The sequence below is a fragment of the Diorhabda carinulata genome, chromosome X (assembly GCF_026250575.1).
Source record: "Diorhabda carinulata isolate Delta chromosome X, icDioCari1.1, whole genome shotgun sequence".
In the NCBI taxonomy this organism is placed as follows: domain Eukaryota; kingdom Metazoa; phylum Arthropoda; class Insecta; order Coleoptera; family Chrysomelidae; genus Diorhabda; species Diorhabda carinulata.
In genome coordinates, this window is record NC_079472.1 from 12,582,138 (window position 1) to 12,608,245 (window position 26,108).

General features: G+C 32.6%; 1 protein-coding gene across 5 annotated transcripts; it reads left to right on the forward strand.

The window, feature by feature from the left end:
• Positions 1 to 472: 472 nt before the first annotated feature.
• Positions 473 to 26,084, forward strand: LOC130901034 (tetratricopeptide repeat protein 28). 5 transcript variants are annotated; one of them, XM_057812104.1, is made up of 34 exons: positions 473 to 1,005; positions 4,909 to 4,968; positions 5,046 to 5,254; positions 6,201 to 6,420; positions 6,478 to 6,629; positions 6,985 to 7,144; positions 7,871 to 8,116; positions 8,325 to 8,443; positions 8,499 to 8,671; positions 8,732 to 9,013; positions 9,365 to 9,541; positions 9,598 to 9,810; positions 11,672 to 12,068; positions 12,120 to 12,358; positions 12,412 to 12,612; positions 14,103 to 14,261; positions 14,317 to 14,534; positions 14,584 to 14,776; positions 14,830 to 15,078; positions 16,825 to 17,130; positions 18,401 to 18,972; positions 19,027 to 19,191; positions 20,275 to 20,465; positions 20,525 to 20,795; positions 20,851 to 21,004; positions 21,056 to 21,206; positions 22,365 to 22,516; positions 22,569 to 22,749; positions 22,809 to 22,998; positions 23,364 to 23,537; positions 23,589 to 24,021; positions 24,881 to 25,075; positions 25,138 to 25,339; positions 25,765 to 26,084. In XM_057812104.1, the coding sequence occupies exons 1-34, from the start codon at positions 982 to 984 to the stop codon at positions 25,982 to 25,984; spliced, it is 7,248 nt and encodes a 2,415-aa protein (XP_057668087.1). In that variant the 5' UTR covers positions 473 to 981; the 3' UTR covers positions 25,985 to 26,084. The 5 variants fall into 5 exon arrangements, with proteins under 5 accessions (XP_057668087.1, XP_057668086.1, XP_057668083.1 ...); XM_057812103.1 differs by having other exon boundaries at positions 494 to 1,005; positions 25,129 to 25,339; XM_057812100.1 differs by having other exon boundaries at positions 512 to 1,005; positions 22,809 to 23,010; positions 25,129 to 25,339.
• The last annotated feature ends 24 nt before the right edge of the window (positions 26,085 to 26,108 follow it).

The window sequence follows — 26,108 nt, forward strand, 5'->3', positions numbered from 1 at the left end:
GTAGAAGACGAACGATTAATGGAATATGAGAAAAATAATAAAATAAAAGAACATATGGGAATCAAAATTAAATGACGTTAGTTTCGTTTCTCTTTTTCTTTAATAAAATTAAAACAAAATAATAAAATAAGTAGTTTCGCTCGATATTATATGAGTAATTTCAGGAGGAAATTGAATTATCTAAATTTGTAACAATAAATTTAACGGCCTAACCTGTTTAAAAGAAAACTATCAAATTCTAATATTAATAACATGGATGTTAACTGTCAATCAAAAATACAAATATGCTAATCAAGATAATTTCGAATTGGATGTATAAATAATATTATTGTTTACACAATCATTCATACATAATTTGTAGGCCGATTGAAAACTGTAACAATAAAGATGACAACGGGGTTTCTTTAATTAGTTGCCCTTGAAGAACAGCTGAGTATCCGCCTCTGGCTGTGTGCTTCTAGGTACCTGTTTTACGCTTACCACGTACCACGTCATCATGTCTCTTTCTTCTCTCAGGTAAAAGACAAAAGCCGATCTCGTACTGACTAAATCAAATCACCTGCGAAGGCATTACCTGCATTCCAACCTCAAAGATGGCCGTAGAGAGCTAAAGAATGCGTGCAAAGAGTAAATATCGGAATTACAGTTATTTATTTCGTTTGTGTAAATTGAAGAATTTACTGGAAATTCAGTAAAACTTTGAGAAAATATATTTCTATCGGTGTTTACATTATAATTCAAGGATTTTAACAGTGTTTATGTGGAACGTGAATAAAAAAAGTGCATTGAGTTTTTTTCTCTTTATAATAGCTGGAATGTGCAGTTTTTTGGTACGAGTTGGAGTTAAAAGTTAAAATGTGAAGAAACGTATCGTCTCGCGACGAAATTTTAACTAAATAAACGTGATTGTGGAAATAATATTTAATAAACATTTTATTGAAAAGCTAATATGATTTTCGAAAGATATTTTCAGCGTGGAATATGTCGCATAGAGATTTTACAGAGGTTAGTAACACTTAGTTATATTTTTTTAAATAGATAATTTAAAAGAAATTGTTGTGATTTTTCTTACTGGATATAATCTTTAGGGTAGTTTTAATTGAAAACTTGTTTAAATCTACAATTTTGAGGTTATCGTTCAAAATAAAAATTAAAGCGGTATTTGAAGATCGAGTACAATGTTTTTGTTGTTCGTCTTTTAACAGTGTTTGTTCGTGAGCCACTGTACTAACACGATGATTTCGAAATTCAGTAATAGGCAAAGTATAAATTTACATTTTTTTTTTAATAAATCGATAGCTAACAGTTATATTCACAAAATAAACGTCGATTATTGACTAAGAATGTTTTAAAAAATGCCGAACTTGAGAGAAAGTAGTGTATTTGATTGGAAATTTTAAAGTTTTAGGTGAAACAAAGCTCACCAATCATATACAGTCGAAATAATCGGGTTTACTAATTAAAAAAATGTGAAAACTTTTTTTAAATATATCTATATTGATGTGATCTTCGAAGTATCTTCATACGCGTCCCTACAATCATTCAGAAGTATCTAATTTGTGTCTATATATAACCTATATTCACATTAATTACATTTAACAATAAATCTAATTATTTTATTTCCTAGTTAATTTTTTTTATAGAATTTTCTTAGTTTTTTTGTTTATTTTTCTATAAAAGTACACAAAAAAAATCTTTTTATATTAATAATCCAAACACGATTGATAGAATTATTTGAAAGTATCTACTGTTACTGTATTGTATGAATAATTTTTTAAATTATTTGCTCAAAAATATTACAGTATATTCTTATTATTTTATATCTGCTAATTAATTAGAAAATAATTATCGTGTGATAATTCTTAGTATTGTGTTCTAAAACAAAAGTTTTTTTATAGTATAGATAATAATGCCGTAACATGAATTTTTAGACATAATAAATCTCAATAAACAATCGATTATTTTGTAACAGCTGATATTAACAGTCAGCCATTTTGGATTATCGACTTATCGATTGAGCTTATTTTGGATTGAATTTTTGAGGTTATTTGAAAGTAATCTTTAAGTATATAATTAATTTACCTCCAATATACCATTTTTAAGTCTCAAGTGATTTTAGGGACGTTATGTTTTGTTTAAATCGAAAAATTGTGTATCAAAACAGTGCTTTTAGTGAAATAAATAACTCAAGTGTTTATTATGGAATTAAAAACTGAATTTAACTTTAAAATAATTGATGATAAAGATCCTCACAGTTTTAATATTTTACCTTAAGTTACACGGACAAAAAGTATTCTCAAAAGTGTTCTTACGGATATTATAAATCTGACAAAGTATATACGAAAAACATAATGAATATGCTTTTGTTGTTACAAGAAAGGTAAGATTATTTATTTTTTGTAATGTAAAACACATTTTAATATATGTAATTCTTAATAATTATTTCCTCTTAATGTACTTTTTTTCCTTTCAAAGAACCCCTCTTTAGAGCTTTAATCCACATCTCTTACCCCTTTTCTTGACGATTTATTATTAGTTTACGATACAAACCACTATAGAATAAAAAGAAAACATTTTGGTTTAGACTAAAATTTTTATTAATACAAAAACGTACAATTTTAAATTGTTAGAAGAGGTCAAAATAGAATTTTAATAGAAATAAAAAAATTTTCGACGCACAGCTGTAGGTTTCTGTCGTATAACCGAAGTTCATTTTTATTGTGACGCCCGCTATAATAATTTTGAATATGATCGTCACTTATCGGATCTAATATATAAAAAAAAACGAAAATATATTGTTGAAAAACTACAAGGTTCGTTTCCAAAAAGCAATCAAACATTCCTCCCAATGAAGATCCGCCTTAATCCTTACAAAAAAGATACTTACGAGTGCGTACCAACCTTTTTAATATTTCCTTTGGAACCGAAGTCACGTTATGATGGGTATCATGTTTTCTTAAGTTCAAAGGAAACCGCAACGGCAATGAGCCCTCTTTCTAATTTATAAATATTTTTTGTTGGTACCGTGATACCGCAGGTACGTCGATCTGAGTAGGTAGATAATGATACCCTATTCTGCACCGGAGTACCGGATTCCGACCGCAACTTCCTGTGCGGAAGACAGCTTTTATTATATGACGTATTTTTTTTTTGAAATTATATTGTGTCTGGGAAATATGATATCGGTTTTATTTCCCATTGAAAATTACGCATCTTTTAATACCATAAAAGATTTTCTGATATACAGAGTGTGTCCACTTTCGTGATACCTTTCCGTCAACAAAAGAGAATTTGATTAAAAATTTATCGAACCAAAAGAATATAAAAAAGAAGAAGCTAGAGACAAAAAAGATGTATCAAATGAAGATAAACAATATACTATATGTATAATTTTGCTAAATTACATTCTAAATGTGTGTCTATATGAGCAGTACCTATTCAGTACAAATGAAACCTGTCCTCGCAGTCAGTTTTCTCGATATTTATATTTAAAACGCCCACTACAATTTAGAATCCCACCAGATTTTGCACCTAGTTATTTTCACACCTTACCAAAAATGAAAACACAGTTTTTGACGATGACAGATTCGTATCACTAAAGAAATTTCAAAACTAGTTAACGGCTATGACAATTGTCAGGGTACTATATATAAAAGTACAATTTTGATCGCTCTTTCAACCAGGTTTAGTATCGTACGACTTCTAGCTCTTTCCGGGAAAACGTCAACGTCATTCCGAAAAAAAAATTTTCAGATATGCCTCGATCCACCATTGGGTTTAACTGTGAATTATTTCTTCCGCGTTTATGATTGTAGTTTAGTCCCAGTTAGCCCTGTGATACGCAACAACGTTCTGTGATTTATACTCAATGCACCAAGACATATTATTGTGAAGTTCGTACACGAATTGTTTTTGTTGGTGAAAACAATGAAAGTTTGAGGTTTTTGGGTTTAAGTAGAGTGTTTGTGCGCAGGTCAAAGGAAGAACGCATGTTAGATCCATTTGTAGTGTCGAAGACGGCGGATGATTGATGGTTTGAGGATGTTTTGGAAGAAGACTGGAACTCTGGTCAAAATTGAAAGATTTTGAAGAACGGTTATAAAAAAAATATTAAAGGGAAATGTAGTATGTTCTGGCCAGCGCCTAATCGGCAGAACATCCACCTTTCGACATGACAACGATCCCAAGCATTAATCGAAGCTGTGCAAAGAGTATTTGGAAGAATTGGATAGAAACAAAGTACTGATAGTAATGATTTGGCCCTCTAAATCACCCGACCTCAACCCAATTTACATGGAAGTCAGAAAGTAGTGTCTTACAACAGATCTAATAATTCATTCAACTGTACTTTACTGAAATACATGCTAAAGTCGAGGAATTATAAAAAATTTTCACCCCTAAAAACAAAAAGCACCCTTCGGCATAGAGTAGATTTTGAAAAAGGGAGAGAGTATAGCTTAAATCCAATTTTTCGAAAAAATCGACGTTGATTAACAAAATTCTACAATTTTAACATTTTTCTCCGCTGGTTCCTGGCTTAATACAAACACGTAAAAAATTATGTATCACGAAAACTATAGGGTGGGCAAAAATTTTTGACCGGTAGTGTATCTATCTATGGGCACTATTAATTATTAAATAATTTTTAATTTTTGATCAAACATGGTATAAGTCGAATAACATTTTATTGAATTAAATCTGTAATTTAGTCAATTTTACATAAATCTTTTTCTTGATGATGGTGATGAATTGTTCCAAAACGTCATATGTATAATGGCAACACTGTCGACAGCCACGAGTCTTGTGTTTCCTATACATATATTTTTATTAAAATGTAGTGAGATTTAAGGTGTTTAATTAATTTAATTATCTTAATTATCGTCATATCATCGATAATTCCAATTTCAGGTTGAACCAGAAGGTACAACAGAACTACCAGCTGCCAGTAGAACATTGTTTCTCGAAAAGGTGACTAGTCGAAAATATTCAAAAGATTTCATTTCTCTCCTATTTAATTTAATGATTCTTTTGTAATATTCCATTAGGTTCGCCAGTCAAATGCAGCTTGCCAAAGTGGAGATTTCGCTACAGCTGTGGCCCTTTACACAGATGCCCTACAGCTAGATCCAACTAACCACATATTATATTCCAATAGATCAGCAGCCAAATTAAAACAGGGTCTATTCGCCCAGGCACTACAAGATGCCATTACTGCAAGAGATCTGTGTCCTACGTGGCCGAAGGCTTATTTCAGGTAAGTGATGAAATGTTCCTTATCATCAAATTGCAGTATTTACATAACAAACACAATATGTTGTTTCAATAATAAATTTTTGAAATGTTAGTGCCATCTTTGTATCTAAAGTGATTTTTTAAATAATATGAGACATGGAATGAAGGGCTATAGTTTATAAAACCAATTGGAATCGCTAATTTTGTGTAGAAACTTGTTTTTGTTCATACATTCTGTATTGAAATTTTTTATGTCTTCATTTTTATCCCAAATCTTGTATTTAACCCGATAATCCACTGTAATTACAGATCTCACTTAGGTAAATTGCCATAAAATGATTTATATCAATGTAAATATTTGAATTTAATGAAACATTTGAACTACTCCTAGGGTTTATTATGACTCCAAAGAAAACACTAAGAACAATTTTGAATAGATAGTGGAGGATTTGTTTTTCTTTTGGTTCATTTGAACTACTCCAAAGATTTATTGTGGTTATGTTTTTAAATTATTAGGAAATCTGAAAAAACGTTGAGATAGTGGAGGATCTTTTTTTTCTTATTGTTCATACAAACTACTTCTAGGATTTATTACAATTATCTTGTAAATCATATTGAAATCTGAAGAAAATCTTAAGAATAACCTTGCATGTATAGTTAGAGGAGGATTTGTTCTTTCCCTTGGTTCATTTGAACTATTATAAGCTGAATTAACCAATGCTATGTATCTACAAAATTAATTTTGAATACTAATGTTGCTGATTGGTGCCTCAAGATATAATATTTATGTCCACTTCTATGTATTTTCTTCATTTTTATCCCAAATCTTCTATATATTTAAATAATACATTGTAATATTTATAAATTGTTACACTGATTGTCCCATCAAAGATATTCAACTTTGAGTCACTTTATTCTTATTTCGAACACAAATTATCGACTTTACCGTAATTTCACAATATTTCCAGACAAGGCGTCGCTTTGCAGTGTCTGGGTAGACACGGAGACGCCTTGGCAGCTTTTAGTCAAGGATTGGCTCAAGATCCGACATCGCAACAACTCCTAGCTGGTTTGGTCGAGGCATCTATAAAATCTCCATTAAGGCATAATCTAGCACCTACTTTGGAACAATTGGAGGTTATGAAATTGGACCAGAGTCCTTTTGTACTTATTTCCGTTGTTGGACAAGTAAACAATTCATATTTGTTGAGTTTAATACTTTATTGATTTATTTTTTTTATGTAGGAACTTTTGGCTGCTGGTTTATATCATTCTGCAGTAACTGTGTTGGAATCGGCTTTAAGAATAGGTTCTTGTTCTTTAAAATTGCGCGGTTCAGTTTTTAGTGCACTAAGTTCTGCACATTGGGCTTTGAATCAATTAGATCAAGCAATTGGGTAAGTTTTTTCTGTATATAATATATATATATATATATTTATATATATATTATATATATATATATATTTATATATATATATATATATATATATATATATATATATATATATATATTTATATATATATATATATATATATATTATATATAATATATTTATATATATTTATATCCCTCTAGGAATATTGATTTACTTTTTTTTCGATTTTTTTTAACGAATTTATCGATTTATTTATACTATTTATAACATAATCAAAAAACAGTTTAAGAAGTAGGAAATTAAGGGAATTTACTTACTTTTTACATTAATTATCTCTGTGAAACTTGATTTTTTATTTTGATTCGTTCTTATGTAGGTACATGCAGCAAGATCTGGCTATAGCTAAAAGTTTAGGCGATACTGCCGGAGAATGCAGGGCTCACGGCAATTTAGGTTCGGCTTATTTCAGCCAAGGGTCTTTCAAAGAAGCTCTAACCGCTCACAGATACCAACTAGTGTTAGCTATGAAATGCAAAGTGAGTATTTGGGATCGGGGAATAAGTCACTACGTTTAAAATTCGTGAAAATTGTTATTCTTAACCTATAATTCGATTGACAGCTGAACGATTCCTTTCAATAGAATCCAATAGATAAAGTAAAACCGTAGAGGTTTAACTAACGAAATATATACAAATTTTCAAAAAATTTTAAAATTTAATAGTGCGACGTTTAATTCTGTTTTTTATGATTATGGTGTCGAAAAAACATTAAATACTTATCAATTTATTTTAAAATTTAATATTACTAATGAAAAAAACGTACTTTATCTGTGTTTTATCAAAAATAAGTTTTATCTATGCCTCTATTGTACCTTTATATTTTTGATTTTTCTATAAAATAAAATGGCGTTGAAAACCGGGAAAATTTCGAATTGTAATTTTGTATATATTTTCTTAAATTACACAAAATTCTTGATAAAAAATCAAAATCTTTGTTATATATACTAAAAGAATTCATTAGATATAATTTATGACGCAAATTTTGAGGAAAACAAATTTTATGTAATTTAGTTTTGGGGGCGATCGGGGTATTTTGTTATTTTTATAAATGGCCTTAATATATGAAAATGTTTCAGTATTTTACGTCACCGGTGTTACCAAGTCGATTTATTTTCATTACAGAAACTATATTATAAAATAGATTGTTTTATTTCCTCACAATTTTGAATAAAAGTTTTTTTCAAGTGTATCTATTTCATATAGGATACACAAGCTGCAGCTGCGGCTTTAACGTCTTTAGGTCACGTTTATACCGCCATAGGAGATTATCCGAACGCCCTAGCATCCCATAAACAATGCGTTCAATTGGTAAAGCAAATGGGCGATAAGTTACAAGAAGCCAGAGAAATTGGTAATGTTGGTGCAGTTTATTTAGCAATGGGAGATTTTGATTCAGCAGTGGATTGTCATACACAACATTTAAGGATTGCTAGAAGACTTGGAAACCAAGTAAGATATTGCAATAATGAAATAATCAACGCAACTAGATTTCTAAATAAAATATAGCTTGTTTTCTCAGTGTATTCTGTTGTCTCTAATAATTTTCGAAGAAAATTGTGTTTTATTTTAAAAACAATGTAAATATCCTCGACTTTTTATGTTAAATGATAGAAATAACAATTTTCTTTTATTTTACACTACAAAAAAATATTTTTAGGTAGAAGAAGCTCGAGCATATAGTAATTTAGGCTCTAGTCATCATTACAAAAGAAATTTTTCACAAGCTATTGTTTATCATGAGAAAGTGTTGCATTTAGCACAAGCTATTGGAGACAAGTGAGTAAAAACTAAATTTTTGTTGTTTATTTCTTTATTTATTAATTTTTTTTAGATCTGTAGAATCTCGAGCTTATGCCGGTCTTGGACACGCCTCGAGATGTGCTGGGGACTTCGTACAAGCTAAACAATGGCACGAAAGACAACTAGACGTCGCTCTGGCAACTAGAGACAAAGTTGGAGAAGGAAGAGCCTGTTCAAACTTGGGAATCGTGTATCAATTATTAGGTACTTAAACAGAAATTTACCATTAATTGATCTGATATGTAATGAGTCTTATTTTTACAGGTGAATATGATGCAGCTCTGAAATTGCATCAAGCACATTTGGCTATAGCAAGGAATCTCCAAGATCGAGCCGGAATGGGTAGAGCTTACGGAAACATTGGAAATGCTTATTCGGCAGCCGGTTTTTACGAATCTGCTATCAAGTATCACAAACAAGAGCTTACTATAAGCAAGGAAGTGCACGATAGAAGTTCTGAGGCTAGTACTCATGGTAATCTGGCAGTTGCTTATCAAGCTTTAGGAGCTCACGATATGGCTTTGTTGCATTATAGAGCTCACTTAGGTAAAGTACTATAATATGATTTATATTGATGTTAATATTTGAATTTAGTGAACTATTTTTTTATTTGATACATTTGATCCTAGGATTTATTATAATTATGTTTTTAAATTGTATCGAAATCTGAAGAAAGCCTTAAAAATGACCTTAAATGGATAGTTAGTGAAAAATTTGTTTGTCTCCATGGTTAATTTGAACTACTCGTAGGATTTATTATAATTATCTATCAAATTATGAAGAAATCTGGAAAAAATACATTAAGAATAACATTGAAAGGATAGTTACTGGATATGATTTATATTTGTTGTATTAATCATCCTCATAATTGATATAGATGCAACTATATTTTTTTAGGAATTGCGAGAGATCTTAAAGATGCCGTTGGGGAAGCTTGCGCTTTATTAAATCTAGCGAATTGTCTGAGTTCCAGATCTGAATTCACTGAAGCCATACCGTATTATGAACAATATTTAATGATATCACAGGAACTTTCTGATGTCGAAGGAGAAGCCAAAGCTTGTCATTTTTTAGGTAAATTGATAACAAAACATTCATAATATTTTGTTTTAATTAATATATCATTTCAGGATACGCTCATTATTGTATAGGACATTATAAAGAAGCTGTTCGATATTATGATCAAGATTTAGCTTTAGCCAAAGATTTACAAGACAAGATGAATATGGGCAGGGCTTATTGTAATTTAGGATTGGCACATTTGGCTCTAGGACAATTAGATACTTCTTTGGAATGCCAAAAGTATTTTTTAGCAATAGCACATATGACCAATAATTTAGCAGGTGAGGAATTTTTGTTTGAATTGAAAGGATATCAGCAGCAATTGGTAGTAGAAAAGTCCTGAGGTCTATTATTTCCTCCTTTTCTACAGTATCTGAGTTGATTTGAACAAAGTTACATCCCCGTTTCCACTAGATTCTTATATAAAACATTTTTTGTATATGTTACCGTGTAGAAGGATTTTAGAAACTGGATTTACAGGAATTTTGCCCTTTTTGCAGAATCTATACTCGTCAGTTATTCCAGTCCCAAAAAGCACCATCCAACTACTTTTCGTTCAGTTCATACTTTTTTAAATCTTTCCTGTAGAAGCATTTTTCTAGAGATAATGAAGGATTCATTCTTCTACTTCGTTCATCTGAACTACTCCTAGGTTTCATTATAATTATGTTTTTAGATTATAAATAAATCTGAAGAACGAACACAAGAAAAATAATATTAAGGTTGGGTACAGAAGAATTCTTCTCTTCTCTTGATTTGTTTGAACTACTAATTCGATATATAACATTTGTCATACGCATTATATTCAAAACTTGAAGGAAAATATTGAATACAGGAAAGATTAAATTTTTCTTTGGTTGGTTTGAACTATTCGTATGATTTATTATAATCGTATTTCAAATCATATCCAACTCTAATGAAAACATATTTTTTAAAAAACTTTGAATGGATAGTTAGTGAAGGATTCGTTTTTTCCCTTAGTTCATTTGAACTACTCATTTGATTTATATTTGTAATAATAATTCAACGTTGAGTTGTTATTAGAGGGTTATTTAATAATTTCTTGTTCAGTTTTTTGAACTACTAGCATCATTCATCATAATTGTCGCATATTTCACATTCAAAACCGATAAGCAATGCCAAAAGGGCTGTTTGCATTCTAGAACTAGTTATCGAAAGTTTTATCCTTCTCCCAGTACTGCACTGCTTAGTTTTTGCAATAAGTGTTTCTTGAGGTCCCAATATCATATAAGCCAGTTAGAAAGTGTAGGGATCCAGTATTTATTTTCCATTTTATTCAGTCTTCCATTTGATCCCTGTGTGATTAGAAATCCAGACTGAGTTAGTCTTGGCATTTTCAACAAATTTTTTTGGGCATTTTCATATGAATGACATGGGAAATCAGTACTTTGACAACTGCTCGACTATCAGAATGAACTTTTATGGTTCCAACTAAGCATTAGAAAGGCAGAATTTGAGTATAGGGTAGAAAAACTGTGGAAATGCTCATTTGAACTACTATGGGAATTTATATTCTAAGATGTATCTGAGTAGCAAAATTTGAGTATAGAGTAGTATTTATACATTTCCTCTATTTGTACTACCTTCGTAAAATGTTCTAGGATCTTTTGGAGCAGCAAATTTTGATAAAAACTGAAAAAAAGTCTCTTCTGTGTCATACTAACCAACTAACATGCTTTTGGAGAGAGGCTCCCAAACATTTATCAACTCTCAGCTGAGTAACCTGTGGATTTCTAGGAGTACATTTGAACTACTCTGTGAATCTCTACTCTAGGATCTATCTGAGTAGCAATTTTTGAGCATAGAGTAGATGAACCTCTCCTCTATTTGTACCTCTTTTAAAAGATGCTCTTGGATCTTTTGGAGCAGCAAATTTTGATAAAAAGTGATTAAAAATCTCTTGGGTGTCATACTAAACAAGTAACCTGCTTTTGAAACCTTTGAACTTCGTGGGAACATTTGAACTACTCTGTGAATCTCTAATCTGGGATCTTTCTAAGTAGTAAATTTTGAGTATAGAGTAGATGAACCTCCCTTCTTTTCTATGTCATACTAACCAAGTAACATGCAAGTAATAATTGAACCTTTTTAATTTTAATTAAAAATTTATTGAAATTTCAGGTAAATTCAGGGCACTGGGTAACATAGGTGACGTACTAATCAAATTAGAAGAACCCGAAGAAGCTATTAAGATGTATCATAGACAGTTAGCTTTAGCTAGAAGTAATCGTGATAGAAGTATGGAAGCAGCAGCTTGTGGAGCCCTAGGTACATCCCATAGACTGATAAAAAAATTCGACAAAGCATTAGGATACCATACCCAAGAACTAACCCTTAGACAAGAAATGTCCGAATTATCCGGTGAATGTCGAGCCCACGGGCATTTGGGTGCGGTCCACATGGCTCTGGGTAACTACACGCACGCCGTCAAATGCTATCAAGAACAATTAGAAAGAGCTCAGGAGCTACAAGATTGCGCCGTCGAAGCACAAGCTTATGGAAATTTAGGCATAGCCAGGTATGTATACACGATATAATTATTGATTTATATAATCATATGATATTCCAGGTTGAATATGGGACATTACGAAGACGCCATTGGTTATTTCGAACAACAACTTGCCACTTTGGAACGATTGAATACTCCAACGGCGCTATTAGATAAAGGGAGAGCTTTCGGTAGTTTGGGGGATTGCTACGACGCTTTGGGAGATCCCGAAGAATCCGTTAAGTGCCATGAACAATATCTCGCCATATCGCTTAAATTGAAGAGCTCTAGAGATCAAGAGAGAGCTTATAGAGGATTAGGTAATTGGTAAATTGATTATTATCATAATTAGATTGTTGATTTTGTTTTTTAGGACAATCGCAGAGGTCTTTGGGGAATCTCCAACAAGCTCTAGTTTGTTTGGAGAAGAGATTAGTGGTTTCGCACGAATTGGGTAATTTGGACGCTAAAGCTGCCGCTTATGGAGAATTGGGTCAATTACACGCTACTTTAGGGAATTTGGAACAAGCGGTATCATGTCTCGAACAACAAAGAAATATCGCTTTGGAATTGGGTTAGTTGAGTGATGATATTTTACGTTTTTTATTCTAAATGTCTGTTTTAAAACTTTTTCATCGTTGAGACAAAGTTCTTTTGCTCTTTCCGTTATTTGTTTTTCCATAATCACATACATCCCGCCAAAAATATTCAAAATGGAAACGAAAGTTAGGAATCTTTAATTCTTATTATTATAATGAGCTTAATTCTAGTTAGATGTAGCTGAGAGATATAATTAAATTATCAGAATACTCCGAGGAAACAAATTCTAATCACTGCACTAAGAAAAATTTATATTTTTATAATAAAAAAAATTGAATTTTAAATGAAATGTATTTCAAATCATTATTTTTAAAATTATATTTGTTGTTTGGAAGAAATTTTGACGAAACTATTTTTGCATCCCTATTGAGCTATTTAAACAATCACTTTTTCATAAAGTCTAGTAATAGGGCCACACGTAGTTGGGATATTCATTAAATGTGAAAAACCAAATATTTTTATCTATTTTTATAATTTCGTTTTGAATATCAGGTATTTCATATTTCTAATAAACCTTTTCTCAGTGTAATCTAGAGAATATTCAATTGTTCCTTCTTGTTACAATACAGCGTAAAACCGACAAAATATGTTATTCAAAACCAGAAATCCTTTATTTTTTCGGTCTCATTTATTTGGTACATTTGAGCTACTGTGGGAATCTCTATTCTATGATATATCTGAATAGCAAATTTCGAGCATAGAGTAGATAAAACCTTCCTTCTATTCGTACTATCTTCCTGATATGTTCTAGGATCCTTTGGAGTAGCAAATTTTGATAAATTGGGCATAAAAGTGTTTCCAGTATCGCATTATGCAAGTAACATGTCTTATGACACAGATTCCCAAACTTTTATTGACTATCTATTGAATAATCTGTGGTTTTCGATGGGTACATTTGAGCTACTGTGGGAATCTACTCTAGGATGTATCTGTGATACGTTCTAGGATCTATTGGAGTAGTAAATTTCAATAAAAAGTGAATGAGAGTCTTTTCAGTTTTATATTAACCAAGTAACAACGTTTAGGACAGAGGTTCCCAAACTTTTATCGACTATCTATTGAATAATCTGTGGATTTCGGTGGGTACATTTGAACTACTGTGGGAATCTACTCTAGGATGTATCTGAATAGTAAATTTTGAGTATAGAGTAGATAAAACCTTCCTTCTATTCGTGCTACCTTCCTGATATGTCCTAGGATCTTTTGGAGTAGCAAATTTTGATAAAAAAATTATATAAGATTGTTATGTTTGTTAATAACCAAATAACATGCTTTAGAACAGAGACCCCCAAACTTTTATCGACTCTCTTTTGTGGATTTCGAGAGGTAAATTTGAACTACTCAGTGAACTTCAGTTTTATACAACTATAGTAAATTATTCATTAAAAAAATTATATACAAAACTGATTAATTAATAAACTTTTGTTTATATTTAAAATTTATTAGACTAATTTAATATTTTAGGTGATAAAGTAATGGAATCCGATGCCATTTGCGGATTGGGTTTAGTTTGTTTCCAAATGGGGGAGTATTCTTCAGCTTTGAGGTACCACATGAACGAATTAGAACTAACGGAACAATTAGAATTGCCCAATTTACAAAGTAGAGCTTGTGGAAATTTAGGTATCAATCCAGTATCCACAACAAGAAAGAAATATTAATTATTTTCAATTTTAAGGTGCCGTATACGAAGCTTTGGGTAATTTCGAAGAAGCTATCAGATACCAGCAACAACATTTATCGATAGCCTCATCCACCAACGACCAATTAGCAAAAACAGTAGCTTTCAGTTCACTAGGAAGGGTACATCAACTTTTAGGTAACAGTACACAAGCTGTTAACTTTTTAACACAAGGTTTAACCATCGCCGAATCTTTAGGACGAAGAGATGAAGAGGTATTATAATATACAATGTCTATATAGTATAAATAATGAAAATTTTTAGGCTAAAATAAGGAATAGATTGGGTCTAGCGCTATGGAGGAACGGTGATTTGGAAGGATCTAAAAAACAACTCGAAATAACCACTCATCTATTAGAAGATATCCGCAGAGACACGAAAAGTACACAAGATTACAAATTATCTTTATTCGAACTACAATCGACAAGCTATCAAGTTTTACAAAGGGTTTTAGTGTGTAAGTAACTAAAATAATTTGAATAAACAAAATTTGAAAAAAAAATTTCTTAGGTTTAAATAGGCACGAAGAAGCTTTGTTGATGGCGGAACGTGGTAGGAATAGAGCTTTCGTCGATCTGTTATTGGAACGTCAAGGTTTGACCGATTCAAAATCAAAAACTAGGAATAACAGATTAGAAGAATTCAGGATGAACAATTTAGATCTAATCAAGGATATAGTGAACAGGCAAAGGGCCACTGTTTTATATTACAGTATAGCAGCGGGATTTTTATACGCTTGGCTTATTTTACCTACTAAAGGTGAGTAGAATTACGAGATTGATTTTTGACATTCCAACGTGATTCCTAAGCTCCACCGTCCCCCAAATTTAACGTATTTTCATCTTAACGCTGTTTTATCTGGTAACAAGCCACTGCGGTAGAGTTTTGAGCCTAATATGGTCTACCAAATCCATGTTTACATCCCCATCATTTGTTTGGTGGTTACAGGAGTAATAATAACCTATCCTACCCTTAGAGGCCCTGCTGAACCTATTTCTTCTTCACCTTAAGGTGAAAAAAGAAAAAAAAAATTAAAGGTTACATTAATGCCGTTACCAAGAAGCAGACAGTCACATTAACAAAAAAACTGAATGTAGGACTAAAGGATAAGATATATAGAGATACTCCAGGTTTAAAAGAATCCAAAAGTTTCATAAGCGTATCAGTTGAGAAGTCTGTAGATTTCTCTTAAAGAAAGCTATTTTTTCTTGGGCGATTTCTTCGAGGTACTTGAGCCTTTTGATGAAATGATTTCCAAGACTTGCCCGCGGAATCTGAAATTGTCGTCCTCTGCCATGCCTATCGTCTTTTTGTTGACTTGGTTCTGGAGTGGTTCTCTAGTGAGACTCCCAACAGTTTAATAACATTTCTGGACTTCTTGAGATGATCCTCGATTGCTGTGGTTATGAATTATTGTTGACTTGGTTCTGGAGGGGCTCCCCAGTGAAACTCCAACAGTTTAATTTAGTTTCTGGACTTCTGGAGAGGATCCTCGGCTGCTGTAGTTATGAATTTTTGTTGTTATAGTCTTATAGTGTCCTGGAGTATTTCTCCAATGAAACTTCCAACAGTTTGATGCCATTTATTGACATCTAAAGAATTTCCTTTCTGATATGATTATGAGTTTTAGATGTCTTAATCTTGGAGTGTTTTTCCAATGAAACTCCAACAGTTTGATGCCTTTTCTTGACATCTAAAGAATTTCCTCGACTGATATCGTTATGAATCTTTGTTGTTTCAGTCTTGGAGTGTCCTGAAGTGTTTCTCCAATGAGACTACAACCGTTTAATATCGTGTTTCTAAACATTTCGAAAAATAATAGTGAATAACCTTCCTAGTGGTATGACGGGTCTGTATTTTACTCCACAAATGCCCAATCCAGCTCCCGTCTGTCAAAAAAGTACATTTCGAGATTTTTATTGAACAGTAATTGGCGGTTATTGTTGACCATTTCTATTGCAATGTCTGTGTTCATTACTCTGTACATTTGATAACTGATAACATCAATTCTAGAAACCTTAGGGGATCTGTCAGACTTCCTGACTTTGATATTTCTGTCTATATTAGCCAGTGTGCCTTTTTTTCACAATAATGTGAAATGGAGGTGGATTCAGCAGCGCCCCTAAGGCTAGGAAGCTCTCAATCAATCAAATTTTTTGTGCCAGAATATTTCTACAGTTTCTGTGCCAGAAAAAGTGAACCTCTTAACTTTCTTGTTCATTATTGTCATATTGTCCGATTGGTTTTAGTAGTGGTTACAATTCCTTTTGAATGGGTTGAGGTTAGGACACTTTCGAGATATTATGCTGGTGCTAACTCATGTCTTACCTCACAAAACTATCTCCGAGCTTTTCTATCAGATTTTCTGAGTTCCTTGGCATAGTTTACCGTAATTCTTCGCATTGCTGAACTGCTTTCTCACCTCAGTTCTTAAGCAGCCCACTTTGCTGTTCTTCCGCGTCACTTTTTGATTCTAATTTATGTAATTTTTTTTTCATATTTCAGGAGTCGTTAAATTCCATTACGTTCCATTAACCGAAACGTCTGATAATTCGGTTTGTGAAAACGTAGATCCTGTACCATCCGGTACCGGTCTATTGGAAAAATTAGTAAATTCCGTTCGAGATAGTCTCGGTATTGAAATATCACCTTGTCCTACTATATCGGAAGACCACGCCGAAGAGACCCTATCAGAACGTACGGGTTTTCTCAGAATGGTGAATCGACAACACCTCATGAACTCCAGTAATTATTCGTTGAGTTCGTTGTTTTCTTTAGGTAGCGTAGGAGGATCTGTAGCATCCCTTCAAGGTAAAATACATTAATTTCTAGATATATCTGTAATTAATTATAATATAATATATTAATCCAATGCTAATGAGGTTGAAAATTGGTTTTTCCGACCCAAATATAATTGAAAATTGGCTTTTCCATTGCTAAGTTGGTTGAAAATTGGTTTTTCTAATACTAATATAGTTGAAAATTGGTTTTCCATTACTAATATAGATATGAATGTTTGTTCCAGGGTTATTTGTCACTTATTGGCTTTTCCATTTTTAAGTTGGTTGAGAATTGGTTTTTCTTATACTAATATAGTTGAAAATTGGATTTTTCAATGCAAATATGGTTACAAATGGGCTTTTCCAACTCTAATTTTTTTACCAATTTGCTTTTCCTATGCTAATAAGGTTGAAAATTGTCTTTTCCAATGTTAATATGGCTAAAAATTGGTTTTCCAATGCTAATATAGTTATAAATTTGCTTTTCCAATATTATTTGTTATTTATTGACTTTTCCATTTTTAACTCGTTTCATAATTGGCGTTCCTTTTGCTTAAATAGTCAAAAATTGGCTTTTCTTTTTCAATTTACTCAAATTAACGCTTTTCCAATTTTAAAATTTGCTTTTAGAGGTCAATTTGAACATAAAACTTAAATATGGTCAAAAATTAACTTTTACCTTTATATTTTGGTCGATAATTTAACTTTCAAAGATCAATTTCACTTTTCTGATTTCAATTTGATCAAAAATTGACTTGTCTGAAGGTAGTTTGGAAAAGAATTGGGATTTCTAAGTTTAATTTAACTTTTTCAATTTTAATTTTCATTTCCTTGTTGCCTTTGCATGAAAATTGATCTTTCCAAGACTAATTTTCTAGCAATTTCGTTTTTCCAAAGATTATTTGGATCCAAAATTGATTTTTCCGAACTTATTATGGTCACAAATTGGTTTTTCTAAAGTAATCTACTCATAATTTGGCTTTCTAAATACTGATTTGCTTTTCCATATTTAAATTGGACAAAAATTGTCCTTTTCAAGATTGATTTGGTCACAATTTGGCTCTTCTAATTGTGTTTTGGTCATAAAATGGTTTTTCAAATTTCAATTCGATCAAAATGTGGCATTTCAAGATTTAATTCGTTAAAAATTTGGCTTTTCCAATCATAATTCGTTCAATATTCGCTTTTTCAAAATTATTTTAACCCAAAATCGGTTTTTCCGAACTTATTTTGTTCAAACGTCGACTTTTCCACGTATACATTTGTAGATATATCCATAATTAATTCTATTCTTATTTCAGGAAGTACCAGATCGAGCGCAAGCACTCAAGGCTCCACTAGATTAGGCGTAAGACAAAATTGGAAAGGTCCCAGTTGTTTACACACCCTGTACACGATGCTACTTCAACCTTTCGAAGAATACCTAACGACCAAATCGACGCCGAAGGACGGTACCAACCGCAGGGAACTGATCTTGGTACTGGAAGGCGATCTATATTTAGTACCGTTCCCATTACTCCGATCCGCCAACGAAAATTCCGAATATTTGTGCGAACGTTTCTCCATATTCGTCGTACCGAATTTAGCCACTCTACGTTCTAGTAGATTGAGGAAACAAGACGAATCTGTTAGGAGCGTGGTGATAGGAAATCCGAATCTACCCCTTACAGTTACAGACCATTGGGGTTGGAAAGATATACCGCAATCTGAACAAGAAGCGACGATGGTGGCGGAATTATTACAGACTCAAGCTCTGGTCGGATCTTCAGCTACAAAAGAACAAGTTTTAAATCAGATACAAGAAGCGGAATGTATTCATTTCGCCACGCACGTCTCGTGGAAATTGTCTTCTTTGGTGTTGAGTCCTGGAGAGGTTTGATGAGAGGTGATTTAGGTTGGGATTCGTGATTGAATAGTTTTATTGTAGGTTATGGAACAGAGTCAAACGAAGAGGTTGTACGTTTCGGAGGCTAATATCGATGAGGCGGAACATAACGAATTATCGGTGTCGGTGGAGCTACCACCTATTTCGGAATTTTTACTTAGCGCCGCTGATATCTTGTCTCTGAAACTCTCCGCTAGGCTAGTAGTTGTATGTATATTCATTCAGCATGAGATATTATCGTAATTTTAACTATTTAAAATAACTTAGATTATTAAAATTTTTTTGCTGTATTATTTGAATTATATATTTTCTCTTGTATCGTACCGGGTAGCCGGAAGGGCGTAAAGTTAAAAGATAGATCTAATTTGGTTGAAAATTGGATTTTGTTATTTTAATTTAGTCGAAAATTGACTGATCTTGATTGACTTTTGTCAAAAAAATGGCTTTTTGAAATTCAGGTTCGACAACAATTGGTATAACTTTAAATATGATAACTTTGGACAAACTTTGAATTTTCTTTTTGTTATTTAGTCGATATTTCGACATTTTAAGTTCAGATCGACTTTTTCTGTTTTCAATTTGATCAAAATTTTACTTTGGGTTTAATTTAGACAAAACTGGCATATTTAAGTTAATTTGGTCACACATAGACTTTTCCAATGCTAGTATGGTTACAGATTGGATATTTCAATGCTAATATGATTGAAAATTGGCTTTTCCAATGCTTTTATGGCTGAAAATTGCCTTCCCAATACTAATATAGTTACAAATGTGTTTTCCAGGTTTATTTGACACTTATTGGCTTTTCCATTCTTATTACGGTTGAGAATTGGATTTTCTAATGCTAATATAGTTAAAAATTGGCTTTTCTTATGTTAATATGGTTAAAAATTGAATAATCCAATGCTATATGGTCAAAAATTGTTTTTCTAATACTAGTATGGTTAAAAATTGGATTTTACAATATTATTTGGTCACTTATTAGCTTTTCCAATGCTAATCTCGTAGAGAATTGGCATTTTTAATTCAAATAAAGTTGAAATTTGGCTTTTCCAATTCTAATTTGGTTACAAATAGGCGTTTCCTATGGTAATACGGTTGAAAATTGGCCTTTCAAAGCTAATATGGTTATAAATGGGCTTTTCCAATTCTAATTTGGTTGTAAATTTGCTTTTCCAATGCTATGGCTGAAAAGGTTTGACAAATGTCAAATCAAATCATCAGCAACAGTAATTATCAATATTCATAATTAAAAAAATCAACGTTTCATATGAATGAATGTAATTTTAGATAAGCTCTTCCCATACAAGAGAACCACAAGGTTGGGCGACGTCAGACGGATTAGTGGCGTTAGTTAGATCACTGTTAGCCGCAGGAGCCCAATCGGTTCTTGTATCCTTATGGCCAGTACCTGATACAGCTACCAAAATATTATTAAGAGCCTTTTATTCCGCCCTGCTTCAAGGTACCAGAGCAGCGAGGTGAGCTGTTATCCTCATAAACTCCTTAAACGAAAATAAATATTTTTTTTATTAAACAGGGCCTTGGTCGAAGCGATGCAGACCGTTCAACACACCAAACACTTCGCTCATCCGGCTAATTGGGCTGGATTCGTTTTGATAGGTTCCAACGTGAGATTGTCGAGTAAAGTGGCCTTGATGGGACAAGCACTTTGCGAATTATTGAAGTACCCGGACAAATGCAGAGACGCCTTGAGAGTTACTCTACATTTAGTCGAAAAAAGCCTACAGAGGATCCATAGGGGACAAAAAAATGCGATGTATACCACCCAGAAATCGATAGAAAATAAAGTAAGTCGTTTATTCACTGATTATTCCACTAATATTACTAATAAAAACTTTCAAGGTTGGTTCTGTTGGGGGTTGGAAAGAATTGTTGATGTCGGTCGGATTTAGATTCGAACCTGCATCTAACGGTATACCCAGCAGTGTATTTTTTCCTCAATCGGATTTGGATGAGAGATTAACTCAATGCTCGGCGAGTCTACAAGCTCTTTTAGGTAAATATACAATTTTTCAATCACTTTTACTAAACCAGTTTTTCGTTTTAGGTCTATCCGGTACATCTATTCAAGCTCTGTCTAAGTTAACCTCAAATCCTGAAGTTGCCGATGACATTATCGGAGTTATTCAATCAGCTTTAGCTCAATATTCGTCGAAAGGAGTGGAAAACGATAGTGTAGATGTAGCACTTCACGTCAGGTAATTGTTATGATCATAAAGTCGTTTCATCCTTAAAATTATGACGTGGATACAATTTTATCGTCCTCCAGGTCTTCTTTTATCCCTTCTTCTATACCATAGATACATCTATCGATATTTGTGTACAGTACGTTGAACCTCCCAAGTTTTTCTCAGTCTTTCGAGGTACATCAGTTTTATTTTGACTTATTTTTCTCTATAATTTCTTTTTGGTTCAGTTTTTTGCTTCTAATGTAAAATTATTACCCTCTATCCCTTTTCTTTATATATTTACCTTGATCTGCATCTTCTTTTAAGCTGCATTGGAATTTTATGTATGCAGAGCAGTTTAGTCTTTGTGCTTTTACCTATATTGGCTTATTTTATTTCTTTATTTTAGTCCAATCTGCCTCACTATCTTTCTTTCTAACTATTTTCTTCTTCCTTAATCATTGAACTGTTATATTCTCATAGTTACTTTAGTCATATTTTTCCCACAATTATCGTCCTTTATCTCTTCCTTCACGTTTATCTTGATCGACATCTACTTTAAAGTCACATTTGTATCCAGTTCAGTTAAGACTTTGTGCTTTTCTTTGATTTGTCATGTTTTGATATCATCTTTCCTATTTTATCCTTACTATCTTTCCCTTGATTATTTTTCACTTCTTCTTCTTGTTCGTTTATTTATCTTACCTGTTTTATTGTTTTTTTTTAGTATAATCTTCCCTATTTTTCCCTTTACTATCTTTCGCTTGACTATTTCCTACTTCTTCTTCTTCCTTTTTGTTAATTATTGCAAAAATAATTTTAGAGGCTTACCTTCATTCTAAAATATTTTTCTCTATAGTTTTTTATATTTTTGTGATATTTTCTTCACAATTCACAATTATCTCTTTTATTCAGATCTTCATTGGTTTGGACCACATTTTAGGCTACGGAATAATCTTATGTAACCAATTGAGTCTCTGTGCTTTCACGTATCTTGTACTGTTTCCTTATGTTTCTTTGGTCTCTTTTTTTTTTGGCTATCCAAACTAGTTTCACTTATTGTTTTCTCTTCTTCACTGTTTATTCCATTGTGACTTATAGTGTTTTTCTTCTACTTGGAGTACCATATAAAAATAACTTTTATGATTTTATTGTCTTTATCGTTTCTTATCATCTTCATATTTGCAGATTATGGAGAGTCCCTGGTTGTCATGAGTTATTTGCATCATTAGGATTCGATTTGATAGATGTCGGCCAAGATAAAGTAACATTAAGAACCGGCAAACAAGCCAATAGGAGAAATATCCAATTTACAATGCAAGCATTATTAGCTTTATTCGGTAAGCAATTTAATTTTTTTTTAATTTAGGTTTAAAAATATTATTTTTCCAGATACTCAAGAAGCACCCAAAAGTTTAACAATCGATTCATCGAGCAGTCTCGAATCATTGGCTTCTATCGATGATGATTTTTCTCATTCCGATAACGAATTAAACATTTGCACCTCCTCGACGCCGTCTACTAAGTCGATGCCTCGTTTACCTTTAGGACTTTCTCGAACGGTCTTACCAAGGTAAAAATCCCATTGGGATTTATTTATCGAATTTTTTTTATGGTGGTTAATTTTTGCAGTAAAAGATTAGGTGGTGGCGCGTTTACGTCTTACGTTAGAAGAAGAGGAGAACCGGACGGACGAACGGCAAATCCTACCGATGGAAAATCGACTTTGGATAATAAATCGAGGAAAAATTTAACACTACCACGACCGACTGGTGAAGATTCGGATATTGCTTTTACCCCAAGCCCTCCGGTGGTCCTCCAGGTAATATACAAAGTATGAAAACACATTTTATTTGATTACTTTCGTCACTTTTCTGTATATATAAATCCACATATGTTCCAGAACATTCGAATCTTTGAAAGTCTTCCGTACTACAGGATGAGGTCAATAAGTTAACACAATCAGAAACGTCAAATTTCATTATTTTTAACCGAGGGCGTTATAATATTATTCCCGTTGCTTTTATTTATTTATTTCCATCGTAAATAATCTTGATTTCATGTTTTTTATTGATATTTTCCATATTCTAATGTACATTTCTTTCTTTATTGTGATTATGTCATTTATTTTCGATTATCAAAATTTATTTATGAGTATTCTTTGAGCCATATATATTTTTGTTTCAGTCCGATAATCAAAATATGGCACTAACTCTAGCTCATCAATCTAGAATAAGACACCTCTACTCACACAGCGACGGTAAAAGTGACACAAGACCGGATAGTTCGAGTTCTACGAGTTCCGCAACGGATTGGGACAGCGGACATGCCACCATTTTAAGAAGACAGGCACAAAATCAGGTACTACTCGAATGTCAATCGTATTTCCATCGATATACAACTTTTTTTAAGGTACCACCCCTACCGCCACCTCGAATACAACCACTATCCGAGTTACCGTTGTACAATAACCTTCCGGTTGGTATGTTGGAGAATAGTTCAGATAGCGAACTGGAAAAAATGGAAGCTAAATTCTTTTCCGCAACGCTCAAGAATAAAATATCTTATAAGAAAGTTCGAAATCCTTTGAGCGCTTTCGATAGATTGAGCGTTCGTACGGAAGTGACGCCTTCGAAAAATATCCATCCGGTTCAGAATCAAAACAGGAAGCCGATTACTTTACCAAGCGAAGAAACTTTGCCTGCCAACGAAAGATTGTTGTATTTTTCACCAACTGATGAAGATAGTGATAATAATGCTGTTGCATTAGTTTCTTCCATCGATAAAGAAGAATCGGAACAAGATTTGAATATAGCCGATGGAAAATCCGGAAGTTCTTCATTGAGTAAGTTGACTTTTATGGTAATGATCATCTGTATTTAACGGTATAGTCACAAATGACTCCAATTTGGTTACTTTTCTCCTTTTAGCGATTTTGGTTTTTTTATACGCATTTTGACGGTCCATCCGTCATTCCTATTTCATGTACTTCCTTTTCATTTTCTCACTGTTTAATCCCAATACTTAAAGACTCGCATTACATTGCCTGACACTCCGTTTCGACAATTCACTTATCATCTTCACTCTTGTGTTGTCAACGAAGTATTCAGTACGAATATTATCGATGGTTCCAGAAGTTTCAACTTATTTCAGCTTCTAAATTTAAAAAAAAACTTTTCTTTACTCAGTTGTTTGGAGATCTTTGTGTAGTTTAGTTTTTTGAAGCTTCATTTTTTTTAAAAATTGAAAATTCCATTTCCCCAACGACATTTTGGTCTCTTCCTTGGTCAATTCTAACCAAAACAGACATTTGATGTTCACTGCTCCTTCTTGTAGCTTCTTTCTGAGCTCACTGCTTACTACCACTACGTCCACACTCACCATTACAACCTTCTCTGGGTTGTTTGGAGATCTTTGACCAATTCAGCTTGTTGAGGCTCTATTTTTTAGAATTAGTCTCATTTTTTTTCTAAAACTGATGATCCCATTCCTCCAGCGACATTTAGGTGTGTGTCTAGTTCACTTTTTCTTCTTTATATACAAATAACATTAGTAACTTTTACTCTACTCTTTATTATCTCCTCTGTTTATACCTACTGATGAATTTTCTCTGAATTATTTGAGGTCTTTGGAAGAAATGATTTTTCAATTTTTTTTGGTTGAACACATGAGTTCTAAGACATTTATTTTTGTTCATATTTCAGCTATACACGATACGATTCTTGCAACCCAATTAAGACATATCAATAGAGAATTGACACCAACAATATCCGAAGTATATCACGAAAGAAATATCGGTCTAGGTTTGGCACCACCCTTATCGAAGTTGTTATTGAATCAATCTTCACAAGTATCTAATTTGAAGATTGACCATACCGCTTTAGAAAATATCAACATAGGTAAGATATTGATAGAAATACGATAAAAGTTATCGTAAAAATACTTTTTGAAGACGTTGTAGATGACGAGGAAGACACTAACGATGAAATGAAACCAGTAATTTGTCAAAAATGCAAATCGGACAAATGCAGTTGCAAAATATCGAAACCTAACAAACCTTGGTTGTCTGAAAATGCTAGCGCACTTCAACAAATCCAAAGTTCTGATCTAACTACGGCAGATATACTTGAAAGGGAAGTCAAAAATAAGAAAAGTTTGATGAGGTGAGTAAATTTAATAACACTTATATTTCAAGGTCCTGGAAAGACGATACATTGATCTATGTAAGGATTAGAGGATTAAGAATAGTGAAAACACAAACTAGATCAGGTCTTTGGGAGGATTCAAGGTCTAGAGGTCCTTTTGGATTGTAATTGACAGTATTGCTCCTTGTTCCTTAGTGGTGTAGTGAAACCAGAATAGAGATACTGATACCAGTGTCAAAGTTAGTACTTCTTCTTTAGACAGCTCCATTACACAGCAAAACAACAAAGCTATATCCCACAACAAAAGTTTGTAATCTGAGACCAACACCAAGGAGGATGAGGTAATGGAGGACCATAACAATAAGTTATGTCTACTCTGTTGGTTCCGCACTGGGAAGAAAATAGAGTATTCTAATGATCATGATTTTGTAAATGTGTTTCAGATCCGAACGTAAGGCGAAAGAAGAATTGGATTCGAAACGTATTTCTCCATTTTCCGAAATGTCTCGTCGAGACGAAGGCGACGGTCGGAGTGTAGCAGATTCGAATTCCTCGAGTTACAAAAATCAGTTCATGACGTACCAGGGTACGTACAAGAAAACAACGAAACCTTCGTCTAAATCAAGGACGATTTCATTACATAGAAGGAATCTTCCAAGTTGACGCAATATTTAAGTGAACTTAAAATGTATTTTTAAGGAAAATATATAATTTTTCAATTTTGTACAATAAACAAAAGCTTTAATAAAAATTTCACAGTGTATTTTAAACGTCATTGATTTGAAAG